Here is a 16,927-nt window from a genome sequence, read left to right on the forward strand (position 1 = left end):
GGTTTTAACCTGTTAGCTAATTCAAGTCCATAAGACCATTATGGGTCCTACATCCTTGGTATTAAATCATACAATGTGCTAAAATATTGTAATTAGATAATACATGCAGATGACAATTGCTGCAACATAACTGCTAATTGTAAATTAGTTGCTCTCTTACCCATATTATGGTAGGGGACTTCTAAATGTCAACGTCACTTCTTCTTCTTGCCTATGATCGCTGTGCTCGATGTGCTTAAGGGGAGCCAGAGCTTCCGATGGGCGTGTTATTACACGGGTGTTAACATACTTACAGGACCCTATGAAATATAAGCCAGGCGTGAGCTCCAAAGATATGATGTTCAAACATCTAATCAGCTATTAATATAGCGAGTAAAGGTGCTTAGCACAAAAGATTTGCAGCGCGTTAAAGATGGAAGAAGGTACCGGGTGGGCTCAGGTACATAAGGTGTATGGAGTCCCCAATAGCTAATAATCAACTCAACTACGTTGATAGGTGTCCTGAAGCATTTATGCCGGAAGAAGCCCACCCAGGAATGCAGTAGTCTGCAATGGTAAATTAGTAATGAATAAATGAATGATCTCTAAAAAAGATCTGGAAACGCTGCTGAGGGACCAACACTTACCAAGGTTAAGTATTTCACGGTGTCAAACCAGTAGGCGAAGTGGAAGCTCCAGGGATCAGGGATCAGCGTCACAGAAGCTGCATCTGTCCTGATCCCTGGGCGACCATGTTAATTTACGTGTGTTATGGATGACGTCACTCGCGCATGCAATCCCTCGGGCATAGGCTTCGACCATATTGTAGACCACACTATCCATCTTAAAGTAGACATTATGCATTGCTGGAGGTCAAGTCCAGTACCCACTTTAACCCTCCCAGCCTCCCCTGTTGGCCATGGCCAGTGGCCAGATTGTCCAGGGCATGGCCTTAAGCATGGCCTTAAGCCACTGGTCATGGCCATAGGCTATGCCTCAGGCAGCAATGTTTTATCACTATTCTTTGTACCTACATTTTGGCACATTTGAAGAAATAAAAGACAGGATTGATTGATTAACTAAAGCAGGTTTTCCGGACCTTGTAAAAGCTCCCCACACCTGTTTGGTGCAAATCCGCTCAGCAGTTCGGGCTGTAGCCTCAAGCATAATCTGCTTCCCTTTCAAGTCTATCCGGACTTCGAAAGGTTTGGGACCCCCATACAACTCTGCAGCCCCTTGTCGAAACAGCACCAATCTTTGCAGAAATATTCAAAGTCTGATCTATATTGTTTTCACAAGGTTTTGCATGCATTTGTCAAACAGTGCCAAAGTTTTAAGCAGCCCAAAAACGGTTATTTGCTGACGCTGACCCCCCTCCCTCCTTGACGAAACCATATAAAACTTTGCAATGATATTCCAACTCAGGTCTAAATTGCTTCCGCAATGCTTTTTGCTGATTTGTCGAACGGTGCCAAAGTTATAAGCCGCCCAAAAACTGTTCTTCAGAGACCCTCTAGTGTTTATATGTATAGGCATGAATGTCCTCAAACATTTGTCAAGTTTGCTAACATTAAAAAACACCAGGGTTTTGGCCCTTTCTGAACATATTACATCCCAACCTCACCACCCTCACTTCCCCAGATGTTGTTTCATTTCCAAGACAAGTGTAATGATGTGTTGTTCATATTTTCTTACAGCGAAGTTCACAGACTATGGGTGCTGTTCTCAAATCCAACATGGCATCAATTGGCCTATTAGCACCTTTACGTGATGTCCGCGAAGATATAGAGGTGTCTGCGGACACTAAATTAGGAAGTGAGTCCGCAAACTGAACCAAGATATCACACATTTTTTTTTTACCAAAGTTTCAGCCGTTTTAAAAACTCGATGGGAAGGATCAACACCAAATTTGCAAAAGAACACTTTCGGGATCATGCTGCCAATCCTCGCACAGGTCTGGTGCAAATCTGTCCAGCAGTTCAGACTGAAGCTGCAAGCAAAATGTGTTTCTCATTCATGTCTTCCTGGATCTTGAAAGGTTTGGGACCCCAACCGCACCAAACAAAACAATTCAGTGAGGTCTATACTTTTTTTTGCAAAGTTCATGTGGATTTGTCAAACAGCCACAAAGTTATAAGCGACACAAAAACTATTCTTCCTGTGCAAAAGCCAAATTAACCATAACTACAGGGTCGCTATTGCCGACCCTCTAATACATATGTTATATTATACTACCTGACACCGAAGGGTGAGCTCTACAATTTGTTTTCTCTTGTAATGGTCCTTACTGTTTAAGAGTCAAATAAACTCTCCAAGATTAATGCAAACCCAACCTTCTTCTACACTATCCACAAACTAAGGTCTGGTGAAACCCTGACAGGGTCACAATACGTCACCTCTCCAATTGTGTTCCAACACCATGAGACCAATGCACTGATGGGGGGTGCACTAGAAATATTGTATAACATAACATAAATAACATGAGCATGGCCCAATACCAACACCTTACGCTCATTTATCACTGGGTGGACAAGTCTTAATCAATATGTTATGCATTAGGTGTAGAGAAGTGATCCTCAACATGTAGCTCGGGAGCAACGTGTTGCTTGCATCACCCTAAAATGTTGCTCACTAGTTGCTCTGAGCTACTGTATGGAGCCAAGAAGGAGGAGGTGCTACAATGATGAGAGAATAATGGCAGCGTAGGATGAACCAGAGAAGCAAGGGAAAGCTTGCAGGTAGATGACATAGTAGTTGTTATGGAGGCATCATCATGGTAGGCTGAAGGGCGGGGTTGGCTGGTCACGTGGGTCTGCATAGCATGGAGAGCCTGTTAGGAAGCTCATGATGTGAATCTTAGAGCTGTAGATTAGAGCGGCCGCATGAAGATCCAACTAGTAAAATCAGACGCGATAAGCACCTCTTGCTGCACCCATGCGGCCTGGCCCGTTTGGGTGTGCTAAGTACATTGACCCAATGAGGTGGCCATTCAGGAGAACCTGGAGACAAAACCTAGACAAACCTGTCAAGCACAGGGATGAACAATGCTACTGCTGCTGGGATCATCAGTGACACCATCTGTTGAACCCTCATTTACAAGGCCTTCCTATCTTTGCAACTCTCCACAATCGCTACATCACTTGGAGCAGGAGCACTGGCTGCAGAAGTTACTTAATCTGTCCAGGAAGCACCATAACCGAATGGGCCTCTCCTTTCTGTACCACGTTTGGGCAAAAAGGGATGCTAACAGACGCTGAGCAGGTGCATATGGACAAATGAGTGAAAACTGCATTTGCACATGCAGGATTTGTGTTGGTACCCATCATTCACACATTCACTTCATATGTTAGAAAGGATGCATGTGCCAATGAAACGGTCTAGTGGTCGTATGATAATTGTTTTATACAGCCAGTGTACTCTTACCAAATGCATCTTGTCATTGTTTATTTGCAGTGGGGACTGTGGAGCCTGCCTCTGACCAGGGGTGCTTCCACGCTTCATATTATTTTTGTTTGTAATACGGAGCCCAATGGGCTCCGGAACAAACATAGCTTGCAATAATGAGAGGCCAGGGGGTGTTGGAATTCTGGCGCTGCCGCCTCTCATTATTGCACACACACACACGCTGACTGACAGAGTCCTCTCCTGCCAGTCAGCGTGTTCATGCTATGGAGAAGAGGGGTGTGCTATCCGGTCCTCCATGTCAGCATGTGTTGAGGGTGCAATCAGGTAAGTGAAGTGACTTTTGTGTATGAAATGTGTTTGTATGTATGTATGTGCGCATGCATGTTTGAGTGTTTGTTTGTTTATACATATGCGTGCATGCAAGGAGTTGTTTGAATGATGTATGAATAGATGTATGAATATGTGGGTGAATGAGAGAGTGCATGTTGTATTAATGCATGTAAATGAGAGCATGTGTGTCTGCATGCATGAAGGGAGAGCAGGTCACTACATTTTAGGTTTGGGGCTGCTGGAGGCATAGTATTTTTTTCTCGCTTTACAGTTGATACACAGTAAAGATTCTTTAGCGTGCTTCAAGGGTAAAGCAAACATGATAAGTGTTATTACATGGTTTAGCTGGCATACATTGGTGGTGCCAGGCTACATTTACGTACTTACTGTGGCATGGCATTATTTACAGAGCATTAAGGGTAAAAACAAACATAAGTGTTCTTAGGTGGTTAGACTGTCCTACATTTGTGGTGCCTATCTAGCCATATATTTTTAGTGTGGCATGGCATTTTTGTACTGGGCATCAAGGATAACAAGCAATCATAAATCATTACGTGGCTAGACTGGCCTACATTGTTGCAGCCAGTCAGGATATACTTTCTTTCTGTGGAATGTGTTTCCTAGCTGTGAGTTCTTCTATGGTAACACTGCCATATATTGGTGCAGCCAGGATGGACATGTATGGGCAGGGCAAGAATGAAAATGTTTTTGACACTGGCATTATGTTGTCAGCAAAGGCATCATGAAAACACGTTGAAAAATGCTTCTCTGCACTGTTGGGCATTTGCACGTATTGGGCTTTTCCATGTACTTCCATACATAACCAAGTGCAAACTGTGTTGCTTTTTACCCAATTTCTCAGAGAAAGTGTGCTGTAAAATGCACCATTTCAACCCATTATTTAAAAAATGTTGGTCAGGGGATAAACCATCCTGCCCTTTTCTCCTTTCCTCCTCCTTTGGTTGATTTGGGCTCCTTCATTACGGTCGGTGCCTCGCACATGTTCAGAGCAAATATTTACACCCTCCAATTAAGATTTTTTACAGCTGTCACTACTCATTGCAGCATTCCTGTGACACAATTGTCATCTGATAGTTTGCCCATCTGGCATTCGGATAATGCATAAATAAGCAAGAAACCTGGCAAATTGTCCATGTTTGAGTAAATTCCCTATGGAAATGAACTTTTTGTTAATTATTTCTAATTAAAATGTCAATACATTTGTTCAAATATTAAAGGTAGGACTACCAACCACACCACCCCGTACAGCAGTATTTGAATGGTCTTCCATGTGACCAAAATTACAGTCCTAACCTGATAACAGATGCATCATTTGCCACTGGCCCTCATTACGACCCTGGCGGAAAGTAACTGACCTGACCGCCATAGCGTAAATAGCGTTTCCGCCATTGCACGATGGAGTAAAGTGCGGCTAATTCTGACCCATCGGGCACGAGCATTACGCCATGGCGGAAGTGCAAAGTCCGCGATGGCGGAAATGTCCCCAAAACGCCCCTCACCGCCGTCGTACGGCGCCCTAGGTGCAATTCCGCCACCCATCATAGCGGTCACCGTAATGAGCGGTAATCGCAAAATACGGTGACCGTAAATATACGGAAACGGAAGTAAAAACATGGGGCCGGAACGGGAAACAGCACGCCGTACACCTACAAAATCAGAATCACAACACAACCATTACAAATCCGACCCTGAGACACATCCCAACCCGTAAACCACCCTAGTTAAAACAATCAAAATGGGAAAAGTTGCTAAAAAAGCGTGCGACCGCAAGCGGCAGGTCCACTTCTCCCATGAGGAACTCACCGTGCTCACAGAGACCCTCCAGGAGAATGCTGCCGTCGTCTTCTCGACGCAAATGACCAGGACGGCACTTGCGAACAAGAAGGCCATATGGGCCCTGGTGGCACAGCGGGTAAGTGCGGTGGGGACCGCACCCCGCAACCCACAGCAATGCAGAAAGCGATGGGAGGACTTGCGGATACGCGAACGGAGCATACTATCAGCCAACCGTAACATTGCCACAGCTACCGGGGGAGGATCGGAATCACCCATCAAGTTGACCCCCTGGGAAGAAATCTGTGCCTCCACCATTGGAATGGAGAGTATAGAGGGAGTCGGAGGGATGGAGAAAGGAGTGCAGACATCCGAAGAATCAGGTAGGTGGGCCAAATAAAACAATGCTAAATCCACAATGTCCAATCATGTGAAGTACCATGTGTCCACATAGTGCAACAGAAACACATGTCCAGGAGAACGTCCACATACATTGGCCTGATAGCGCACTTTAAAAGTCACATTAAATACATGAATAATCAAAAATCCTAAAAACACCCTCTACACGTGCAGCATGCACACCCTAACTGCAGGCTGCAAAACAACTGCATCCTCAATCCACACAAAAATGAAACCACCTCCAAGGCCCTGACCCAAATCACCCTCAGGTACCACCCCAATGCATGTGATACATTGCCATTCCAATTTCCACAGACCCATAAATAATGCTCGCCCTCCTTTACTCCACCACAGGGTCCGATTCAAACGACGAGCTCCAGGACACCCCTACCAGCACACCTGCAAAGAGGGCCAAGACCAACGGCCAAAGACCCTCCACCTCAGCTGCACGGATCAAGACACGGCAGCAGCACAAATCAAGTGGCAGCACACAGGAGGGGACTTCAACAGGCACCCCAGCAGCCAGCATGCCCACAACAGCAGCACCACAGGTCCCCCCAATGGATGCCACAGAAGGCACTGCTTCTGGTGGCAGCAGCACCATAGGTGACACTGCATTAATGGCAGCATGCTCCGACACAGAAAACGGTGCTGTCGATGTAGGACCCATCCATGACCTGTCTCAATCCCCCTGTATGTTTCATCCCGTACACCATGAGGATACCACGCAGGGGCACCCACAAGACGACGACTGGCCATCCCCCACAAGCCCTGTGGCAAGGCAACATGAGGTGATCAGCCCCTCTGTGACACCACCGCAAATGGCCATGGCCCAGCAGAGGCAACAGTCCCTCGACCAGGTGATCGTGCAACAGCAGCAACTGGCCACGCTCCTCAAGGAGCATGCTGATGAATGTGGGGGTTCTAAGGCAGTCATAGAAACATCTACTGAGACACTTAGGGCACAAATGGAGAGAAGTACAGAGACACTAAGGGTACAAATGGAGAGAAGTACAGAGACACTAAGGGTACAAATGGAGAGAAGCACCGAGAGCCTGAGGGGGGAACTGCATGCGACATCCAAAGACGTATGTGGTGAACTTGCCGCTGTGCGCCGTGTGCTCACTGAGCTCTCACAAACCCTTAGGGACATGCATGGACGTGAGCAGGCAGAGACATCATCCGTTGCAAGTTCCGTCCAGGGCAGCCCCCAATGTAGATCTGGGAGGAACCTGCGCTCCACAGGCAGGGGTGCCCCTGATACCCGGAGAGGGGGCTTGCAATAGCGTCTGCCCACTGACAATGAGCATCTTTGGACACTGGTGTTCGGGGGGGAGGTAGGAGGGTGGAGGGGGGTGTTGGGCTTTCTTGGGTGGCGGGTCGATGGGGTGTGTAATATAATTTCACATATGCTATAAACATTACATAATCATCCAATGAGATGTGTGGACATTGATCTGTGTGTACGAGGCCTTTATTGGCGTACAGTCCACATTGTGCATGTTCCAGACACACACAGTGCCACAAGTCCCGTGTCCATGTATCAGCCACCAGGCGTGAGTGCTAGAAGCATGAATCTATGATATTCTGACGAATTTCACGGGCCTCCTGTGCCTCGCGGACTCCTTGAGGTGTTGCCACATCCCCACCCTCCTCATGACCATCTTCAGGTGCTTGCAGTTCTGCGTCAGGGGGCATGGGCACATTTCTACGTACGCACATGTTGTGTAGCATGACACATGCCATGACCATCTTTGCAACCTTCTCATGGCGGTACAGGAGTGCCCCGCCAGACCTGCTGAGGCAGCGGAAACGAGCCTTCAGTAGGCCGAATGCCTGTTCAATGACTACACGGGTACGTGAGTGGGCATGGTTGTAGTCCTCCTCATGCTGGTTCTGTGGGTTCCGGAGTGGTGTAAGGAGCCATCTCTTCAGTGGATACCCGGCATCACCTGTATGTGGACAATAAAGGATGTTTGTGGAATGACATTGCTACGTACGCATCCCCCCCCCTTCCTGCCAGGTCATTGCCGCATCACATACCCCACATTATCATGCATGAAATGAGACTCACCGAGTAGCCAGGATCTGTTCCCTGCGTGTCGCTCCATGTAGCGTGGTATTGTAGAGTTCCTCAAGACCATAGAATCATGGGTTGATCCAGGAAATCGGGCACAACAATGTGTAAAGATCCTGTTGGAGTCACACACCATCTGTACATTAAGAGAATGATATTGTTTCCGGTTGCGGTACTGGGCCTCCATGGCATGTGGGACAACCAATTCCACATAGGTGCAGTCGATGGCACCAATGCAACCCGGTATGCCGGCCAGTGCATGGAATCCCACTTTTGTGTTTGTAATCTCCTGCTCCGAGCGTGGTAAAGAGATGTAGTCGTCTGCGTGCTTCAGGAGGGCATCGAGCACTTGCGATAGTGTCCGTGACAACAGTGGCTGTGAAATGCCATGCAACTGTCCGACTGTGTGCTGGTAGGTGCCTGTGGCCAGGAAGTGGAGTACAGACACCACCTTCAGTAGGGGTGGGATGGCGGTTGGGCTATCTATCATGCTGACAAGGTCAGCGCGTGTCATGTTCACAATGGCGGTTATGGTGTCCCCGTCCAAACGGTAGAGGGTGTGGATCTGCTCAGCAGTGAGGTTGAACGGATGAGCTCGGAGGCGTGGGATTGCGGGCTGCCTGTGTGGTGGTAGTGGCTGTGCTGGTGGCCCTTGCTGGCCCTCCTCCTCCTCCTGCGTCTCCTCTGTGCGGCCGGTTGTTGTAGTAGTTGGTGTTCGTTTTCTTCTTGAAGTTGTAGTACTTGCAGTGCTATCAGGTCCCCCAGGGCCAACATCGCTAGTCCTGCCGGTAGCATTTTGGAGTGGGTGTGGTTGTGGGAGGGGGTTGGGTGTGCAATTTATGTGTTTTCAGGCTGTATAGCCTCCACCTGTGGTGATTCATTCCACCTGTGCCAGCTGCAATCCCCTTTGGGCGAGCACGTCCCGCACACAACGCTGCAATGTGACGCATGGCATCTTGCTATTACAATCATGTATTTAATCCCGATGGCAGTGAAATATTGGTTTATATGTTCATTGTGCTATGGTCCCATTGTTTCACATACTATCTTTGCAGTCGCGAACAAACTTGTGAAGGGTCAGTGGAATGTAGTACTCGATTAACGGTGGACCCTCATGCAGCACTGTACCGAGGTTCACCGACGGGCGGGGCGTCCCATTTGTGAGTGAAGCCAGTTGCCATTTTCACACACTGCCGCACTACATGGATGAATTTGTGATTTCAAGCGGTCACAGATGCCTTTTCGACGTGATGTTGCAAATGAGGAATTCGAAGGACAGCGCTTTCGGTTTTCAGCTAGCGGCGAGGAGACGCCCACAGGTCTGACTGCAAATATAACGTTCTATTGTTTAATGTCCTTGGGACAGGGGCCATGGCGAGAATGCAATGATTGATATGAATAGTATGGGATGCGCAATAGCGTAGTGGACGATAAGGCAGGACGTTCCCAAATACATGTTACTTCACAACACTAGAATTCCGGGCTGGAGCACAGTGGATTTTGCAGACTGCATTACGCACAGACTCAATGGAAATTTCTAATGTGATGTGAGTAAATAATCAGGCGTTTTTATACCGGGATGAGGGAATGATGTATGGATGCATGGACAGATGATTTAATTGAGAGTTTGCCATGTACATGGCTTTTCGGAATCTATCCCCTTCCCCTGCGCTATGTGATGCAGAGCTGCCATAGTGGGACCATCGTCGATCTGCCCTTGTTGAACCCTCCCTGTGTCGACGCGCCTTCAAACACTTGTGTCTATGCACGTTACTAATCCCATCTAATGGATTCTGTCTTAACAGACGCATGCACACAAACACTCGTTTGTAATAGTGTTTTCACCTCGATTTATATAGTTATGATTCGCAAGTGATTTTTGGGTGGAAATAATCCTTTTGAGTGGGCTAGCATGCATATGGCTGTAGATTTAGTGTGATCATTGAAGTGAGTAATACAAATGAAGTTCTGATGCCCATACTATTCTTTTTCATTTCATTTGGGTGACAGGTATCTCCTCCCCTTTTGCCGCTGCCATCTGTATGCCACTCCTGCAGATGGCTTTTACTCCCGACACCTGCTGCTTCGAGTTAATCAGTGGAGCACCATTACGATCTTATGGGACGATCGCCAATGGGCCACATGCCCTTACGCAGTACTAGTGGCTAGGAGCTACATATCAACCTTTCAGCTGGACTAGTGCCTACCTAATGGGACGGCCCTGCGGTTCTAGGCGCTTCCATGTTGCCTTTTTGAACGTGAATGTAGCCCCTGTGTACCATGAAGGAACAGGGCGTCACACAAGAAGAAGCTGGTCATTTATTGCGGATGCAGCCCACAGTAATGAAAAATATTTTGGAGTTTATGACCTAATAGCTGTATGGGCTTGGTGAATTTGATGTGCATTAAAATTTGATTCTGATATCAACCGTGTAGCGTTATTCTTTGCAAGTAATGTAGCATATTCCTATTTGTGGAGCGATGTATTGTGAGAAGATCTGCATTGGGTTCCGGCTTCTGAGTATAGTTGCGTGGTACTGTACTGGCCGCGTTTGCCTACGAAGCCCAGTAAGGTCAGGGATGGGGGCTGCCATTATGACTGTTTTAATGATGTCCTGCTCAGGGGCGGGGGATTAGCTTTTGTGTAACAGATGCCGGTCAGCCAGGTGGATTGGTGGAATGATGTGATTATCAGAAAATGGCTGGTCACAGGTGCCTGTGTTTGCGTGCGTTTCTTGGAGGGAGACTGAGGTCATGTCCATTGGAATAGCTTCTGTATTCGTGCCATCTGTGCCCTGCAGCTCCCATTGGCCCCTCTTGAGATGAGCCTGGCTGCTCAGTCACTCTGCCAACTTGTGTGGTACATGCTTATGCTGATGGTTGGTTTGTTTACTGGCAAGGGTACAGGGCTGGTGCAGTCTCCCTCAGGATACTGCTTTGCATGTTGCCTTACACTGGTGTCAAGCGATGGGGGCCTGTTGTTGTTTTGTCTCATGTTTCAGTTCATATTGCTGTACTTGGACCTTCACATGCCTGTGCTGCATCAGTACGGCAATGGTGCCATGCCAAATATGGATGGCCACTCACAAGGCACTTGGAGCCCCTACATTCATTTGTTCGTTGGCATGCATGGGTGACTTGTACATTTCACTGGTTGCATTGTGTAACTTCATTGCACCTACGAGGAGTTGTGCAATGTGGGCAGGGAGTGGTGTACAGGCACTCAGTAGGGCCATTTACGGTTGGTTCACGATGCCGTAATTCTCACCTTGGCGGAATGGTACTTTCCGCCATGCTTGATGGCGTTAAGTAAATGTCCGCTAGGGTCAGCATTTGCGTACCGTTGCGCCATGGTGGTAATTACGGTTTTGCATGGCGCGCGTGCGCGTACTTGGTGCAGTTAGCGTTGGCGTTCACTACGGTGTCGCTGATGGCATCGTACTTTACGGTGACGGGTCATAATCGCACCGAGCGGTATTCGATGGCGGTATTACATTTCCGCCATCGTTTTTCGATTTCCGCCAGGGTCGTAATAATAGCCCTGGAGCCCCAGTAAAGTACACTTTAAAGCCTATATGTTCTGACCAGCGTTAATTGTATTTTGTGATAAAAAATGCCCCATTTGCCACTTTTGTTCCTTGAAAACATCAACTTAATCTCACATTCAGTTAAAAACTATTGCAAAATTGCCTGCCCTGGATTTGTACCTCGATTTACTGTTAAATCACTGCACATGAAAACTTTCTACTGGCAAAATTACATTTACTACAGTTGAAATTTGGGTTGCAATAATTTTGCCACCACCTAAAAGACAATGGGGGTCATTAGGAGTGAGTCCATTGGGAAAAAATGCTGGTAAAATGTCCGGTAGTACCGGCTGAGGCATTTTTTCTGGTCGGCTCACTCCGAGTGAACTACCGGAAGTCTCGACCTGCCCGGAGTTCATGCCCCTACCAGCAGAGCAATCCCATGGAATTGGAAATTACCTCCGTTGCCAGCATCCGTAATATCCGTGTAACACCGGGATATTGGACGCTGGTAAAGGTAAGGCGAGAATGCCGGTAACCCGCCAGACTCATAATGAGGGGCCAATATGTTCCATTGGGGTTGCTCACCATTTCATTTGATAAGCAAATGTTGCTCATTGCCGGTAAAAGGTTGGGGACGCCTGGTTTAGAGACAGCAGAAGCAGAGCTGTCAATCAAACTGACGTGTACTACAAATATATTGTGTATCTGAACATAAAATATGCAAATATTATAATTAAGTCAAATAATTACACAAATGAACAGTATTGTACGAATTTGATCTGTTGCACTTTTAACAGGATTTGGAATCCGGATCTGAGAGCGGAAGTGACATTGCTGCGGTACATCAGTCCACGAAGACCGTATCTCCAGGCATGGATGCTGAGCAGGGGCTCCAAGTCGCGAACTGTGGAGCGAAGCCGAAGGCTGCGGTAAGTTGGGATGACTGTCGTGTTCCTACATATGCCACCAATGACATAGGGCCTCATTCCGAGTACGGCGCCAACCAATGGCGCTATTAACGCCTTGGTTGACGCCGTACCCGGACCGGCAGCGCCTTGGTGGATGGCGGAATTACCGCCCCATTCCAAGGTTGGCGGGGCGGTAATTCCCCATTCACCAAGGCTCTTCCCCATTCCCAATTGAGCCCCCATACGGCTCAATGGGAATGGGGAAGATGCAAATAACGGTGACCATTCATTACGGTCACCGTTATTGGCTTGGAGGCCCCTTTGCGCCCTCGACTTTAACACCTGCTCAAAGCAGGCGTTAAGGGCGAGGGCGCAAAGGGAACTCGGAGTATGGCGGTAAGGGATTACCGCCACCGGTCTCGTTACCGGTGGCCGCTATCCCTTACCGCCATACTCGGAATGAGGCCCATAATCTTCTTTAAAGGCATTGCCCTCGGTTTTTCGAAAGCTTTCATTTTTCAGCCGTTTATAGTAATAAATAAACACAAATACATTCTTATTGTATTGTTTTATTTTCCAATGAATATACGCGTTTCACATTTCTGCCTGTGTATTATCAATTGAACTGTAAAGCAGGCATTATCAGCTGACAGGCCGCTAAAGGCCTGTCACCTTTAATTTGCTCAAAAAACCTCATGTGGGTGGCTGGTGTTGAGTGAAGAATTAATCCATAGGGTGACGACCAGCCCAGCACAGCACTTGCTCTCGCAGTCAGCCCATCTGCAACACAGTGATGACCTTTGTGGATAAAGGGATCTATCTACATGTTGGTAGGCTATGTCTCATTATTCTTAGCATTCAGTCATCATTTACTCATATGTTAGTGCTCATGAAAGGCATTACATATGTCCAGTGACACTAGATATGAATCATGATCTCCTCTAATGTGTAAGATATGTGTATCCTTTGTGTATCCTTCCTGTAAGATGCTGAATTGTAGTGCACCCTGTTTTCCGTAATTTGTTCTTGAAAGTTGTGTCTCATATGATCATTTCACATTTATATGAAAAAGGATGTGACCGGAGTCATCTTAACTCGTAATGATAAATAATCAATATGTTGTATTGGGGGAATTCTCAAACGAGCTCTAACTTGAGATTATGACATGTGAACATTGACTAGGGTGACCAGACGTCCTGGTTTTCCCAGGACAGTCCCAGGAAATCGCCCTCCATCCCAGGGTCCCAGAAGTTTTTTAATTGTATAACATGGACATCATTTAGGGGTTGCGAGGGGTCGCAACCACGACCGCTGAGGTCTCCTTTGCTACCCCTGTGGTCTCCCTTGCTACCCCTAAACAAATATTTCTTCTGTTTGTTTTTTTAATTGAGGCTCATGGGCTGTGGCCATTAGCATGTGGCTCTTTGTTTCTGGAGTGGATGGCTTTCTGATAGCTATAACCGGTAAGATAGCTCAGTGGGTTGAGCGCTGGCTGCTGCAATGTGTGTGTGATCTGCAGGTTGCAGCTTCGACTCCCATCAAGGTCAACTCAGCCTTTCATCCTGCTGAGGTTGATCAATGAGTACTACCAACAGGTTGGGTGATAATGTATGAATATTTGTTCTATATGAAGCGCATAAGTGTATGCTATATAATAACACATCATATCGTTTGGCTTTGGACGTCTGCTTGCATTCACAGTAATTTGGTAATATGGGCCTATACGCACTGATATTAACGATACATATGGTGATCCACTCTTGTATGAAATGTACTTTACTTTAGAATGATATCGTAACCATATTTTTCGTAGTGTACTTAGAAACAATGCTATGAGATGTCACTTCCTGTTTTGTTAAGGAGTGAAAGGTCATGTTCCATCGCTTCCTGTTATGTCACTTTGAGGTGGGGTCAAATGAAATCACTTCCGCGGATGTCATCAGAGGTCAAGGGTCGTGGGATTTCACTTCCACTACCCCAGGCATTTTGGTGAAATGACAACCCTGTTGTATAAACCTCGTCCTGGGATTGAAAGGGTGGGAGGCTACGGTCCCAATGAGAGGAGTGTGCCTGTGAGTACCACCCCCTCCGCAACAGGTCAGTGACATAGAAGTAGGACTGTACTTTAGTCCTACTTCTATGTCTATGGCATGACCAGTTTTTTTTTCTTTTTTTTATCTGGTCACCCTAACATTGACCTTTAAGAAACATATCAAAAGGTTATATTTGAAGAGTGCATTGTGGAACAATGACTCTTTCTCTAAACATATACATTCTGTGTCTCCAATTTATTAGAGTAACACATACATTTTGTGATCTCTGTTGAGTTCTTGCTTGATGTTATTGTATTAAAAAATATTGGTGACCTCTTCCTGTCATAAGGAATGATCTCTGTGGCTTCTTCTGTGTGACATGAGGGAGGATAGCTTGCGGCAATGTGCTCGCCTTGGAAACAAGACAACACAAAGTAACACGGGTTCGATCCCAGGGTCCGCGCTTAAAAACCTCCGGGTATTAGGCGTGCTATAAATACACAACTAAGAGACATATTTCTGTAACAGCGCCTTGATGCCCCCGGGCTGTGTGAGCGCTTTAAAAATGCAAATTAAATGAGTATATGGCATATTGCTGCAAACTGCAAACCCCCCACGCTTGCATCCCACTACATTTGCACCCAGGGGCAGGAGAGAGGGTATCCAATATATTATTTTCTAATGGGTCGTATGTGTTCAAGGATTGTGATCCGAAGCTTTCTTTTTACATATCCAATATAATTCTCATCACAGACACAGTGGATAATACAGACAACAAATTCGCTTTTACAATTCATACCCTTTTCTATCTTTATACAATGCTCATTCATTTTGGCCTCTTTCAATTTGTCCAGTGCATGAAGACATACTGAGCACTGAGACTGATTTTTGGAGGAGAAATTTGCAGACCCGAGGAGAAATCACTTTCTATTATAGGTGCACAGTGTAGTTCTTTCATATTCCTCATTTCTGCACAGCAAATAGGAGGTAGCCTTAGAATATACATTTGGGATGGAATGTTTCTTACCTGCTTTTAAAGTGTTGACAGTAAACAATTTGAAATATGAATCATCAATCTCGACCAACAATACACCAGCTGAAAGGATCCTCTGAAAAGCTTGCTTTCATGTAGAGCATGAGTCCACTGGCAATTTGATTATTATTGATAATTTGAATGTCACTGCATTTTGCATATTTGGCAGAATATCTTGATTGCCTTTCACTCCGAGCCACTCTATTAGTCTGCTCTGGCTACATCTCGTATCTTGCCATTTTCATATGTTGTACTTTTGACTGCATCCTATGTACTGCCACCCTCATAGCTTGTACCTGAATGCAACCCGCATCTAGATACCTTGCCATTCCGTATTTTGATTGCAGCTCACATTTAGCTACCATGTTACCCAGTATTCTCATTGCATATCGTATCTTGACATTCTCATAATTGTACTTTTGACTGCATCTCATGAACTGCCACCCTCGTAGCTTGTACCTGACTGCATCCTACACCTAGATACCTCGCCACCTTGTATTTAGCTGCTTGTCATATCTACCCTCTTTGATACTTTGCTCCCTGGACATTAACAATCCAACCTTCTTCCAAGCCACCATGAGGCTGAGAGTCTCACACCCCTATCACTACCTTAATCCAACCATCAGCTCCCTCATTATTAGCTTCTGCCTAGCATCCATCATGATCTTCTCTCAGACCGCCCAGCCTTCCACACTCAGAATCTCTTCACACACAGGAATAAGAAGTTGGAGTGAAAAAAGTTAGAGTTCTTGATTTTAGGTTGAGTACATATTTAGATCCTGCGTCGCATTTGAGTAAGCTGCTAGGGAGACTTCGAGACCCTCCACTCCGTTTGTTACAATTGATTCTGGTTTGGGTGAGCTTACAACTGACAATGCACTGAAAAATAAAGAGATGAACAAGTAGTTTCAGTAGGAGCTGTGTGTTCCTTTTATTTTAATTCATAGCCTTTAACAATGACACGTGTTTCGGCAGAGATTGCCTTTTTCAAATCCAGGCCTGATATTATTTCAGATTAAATAGCAGCATAATGCATAGAGGTGCAGTAGGTCATGGGGTTGAATCCCGCCTCGTACTGAGTGGTCCTCCGTGTGTCGGGTTGTCTGCTCAAATGTGCCCTACTCAACGTGCGCTCTCTCCATGCTCATGCTCTTGAAATAAATAACCTTATATCCAGCCACGATCTAGACATACACAGAAACATGGTTACACGATGCCTCCGGCCCTGCCATCGCCCTTGCTCTACCCCATGGCTACACAATCCACAGACAGGATAGACACTCCAAAATAGGTGGCAGAGTTGCCCTAATCCATAAAGACTCTCTGTCCATCTGACCCATCCACCACCAATGAGAGGGCAACGCAGACATCCTATCTGATATGATATGATATGATATGATATGATATGATATGATATGATATGATATGATATGGCATTT

At 46.3% G+C, this 16,927-nt stretch overlaps 1 protein-coding gene across 1 annotated transcript in view; it reads left to right on the plus strand.

The window, feature by feature from the left end:
- The window catches only part of LOC138515307 (rho GTPase-activating protein 7-like), a 957,199-nt gene that overhangs the window by 625,739 nt on the left and 314,533 nt on the right, over positions 1–16,927 (plus strand). Inside the window, exon 4 of the mRNA XM_069630211.1 lies at positions 12,312–12,443. Within this exon, the coding sequence (XP_069486312.1) occupies positions 12,312–12,443 (132 nt within the window). The remainder of the gene's footprint in view (positions 1–12,311; positions 12,444–16,927) is intronic.

Source organism: Ambystoma mexicanum, chromosome 6q (assembly GCF_040938575.1).
Source record: "Ambystoma mexicanum isolate Mex_15411 chromosome 6q, UKY_AmexF1_1, whole genome shotgun sequence".
Classification (NCBI taxonomy): domain Eukaryota; kingdom Metazoa; phylum Chordata; class Amphibia; order Caudata; family Ambystomatidae; genus Ambystoma; species Ambystoma mexicanum.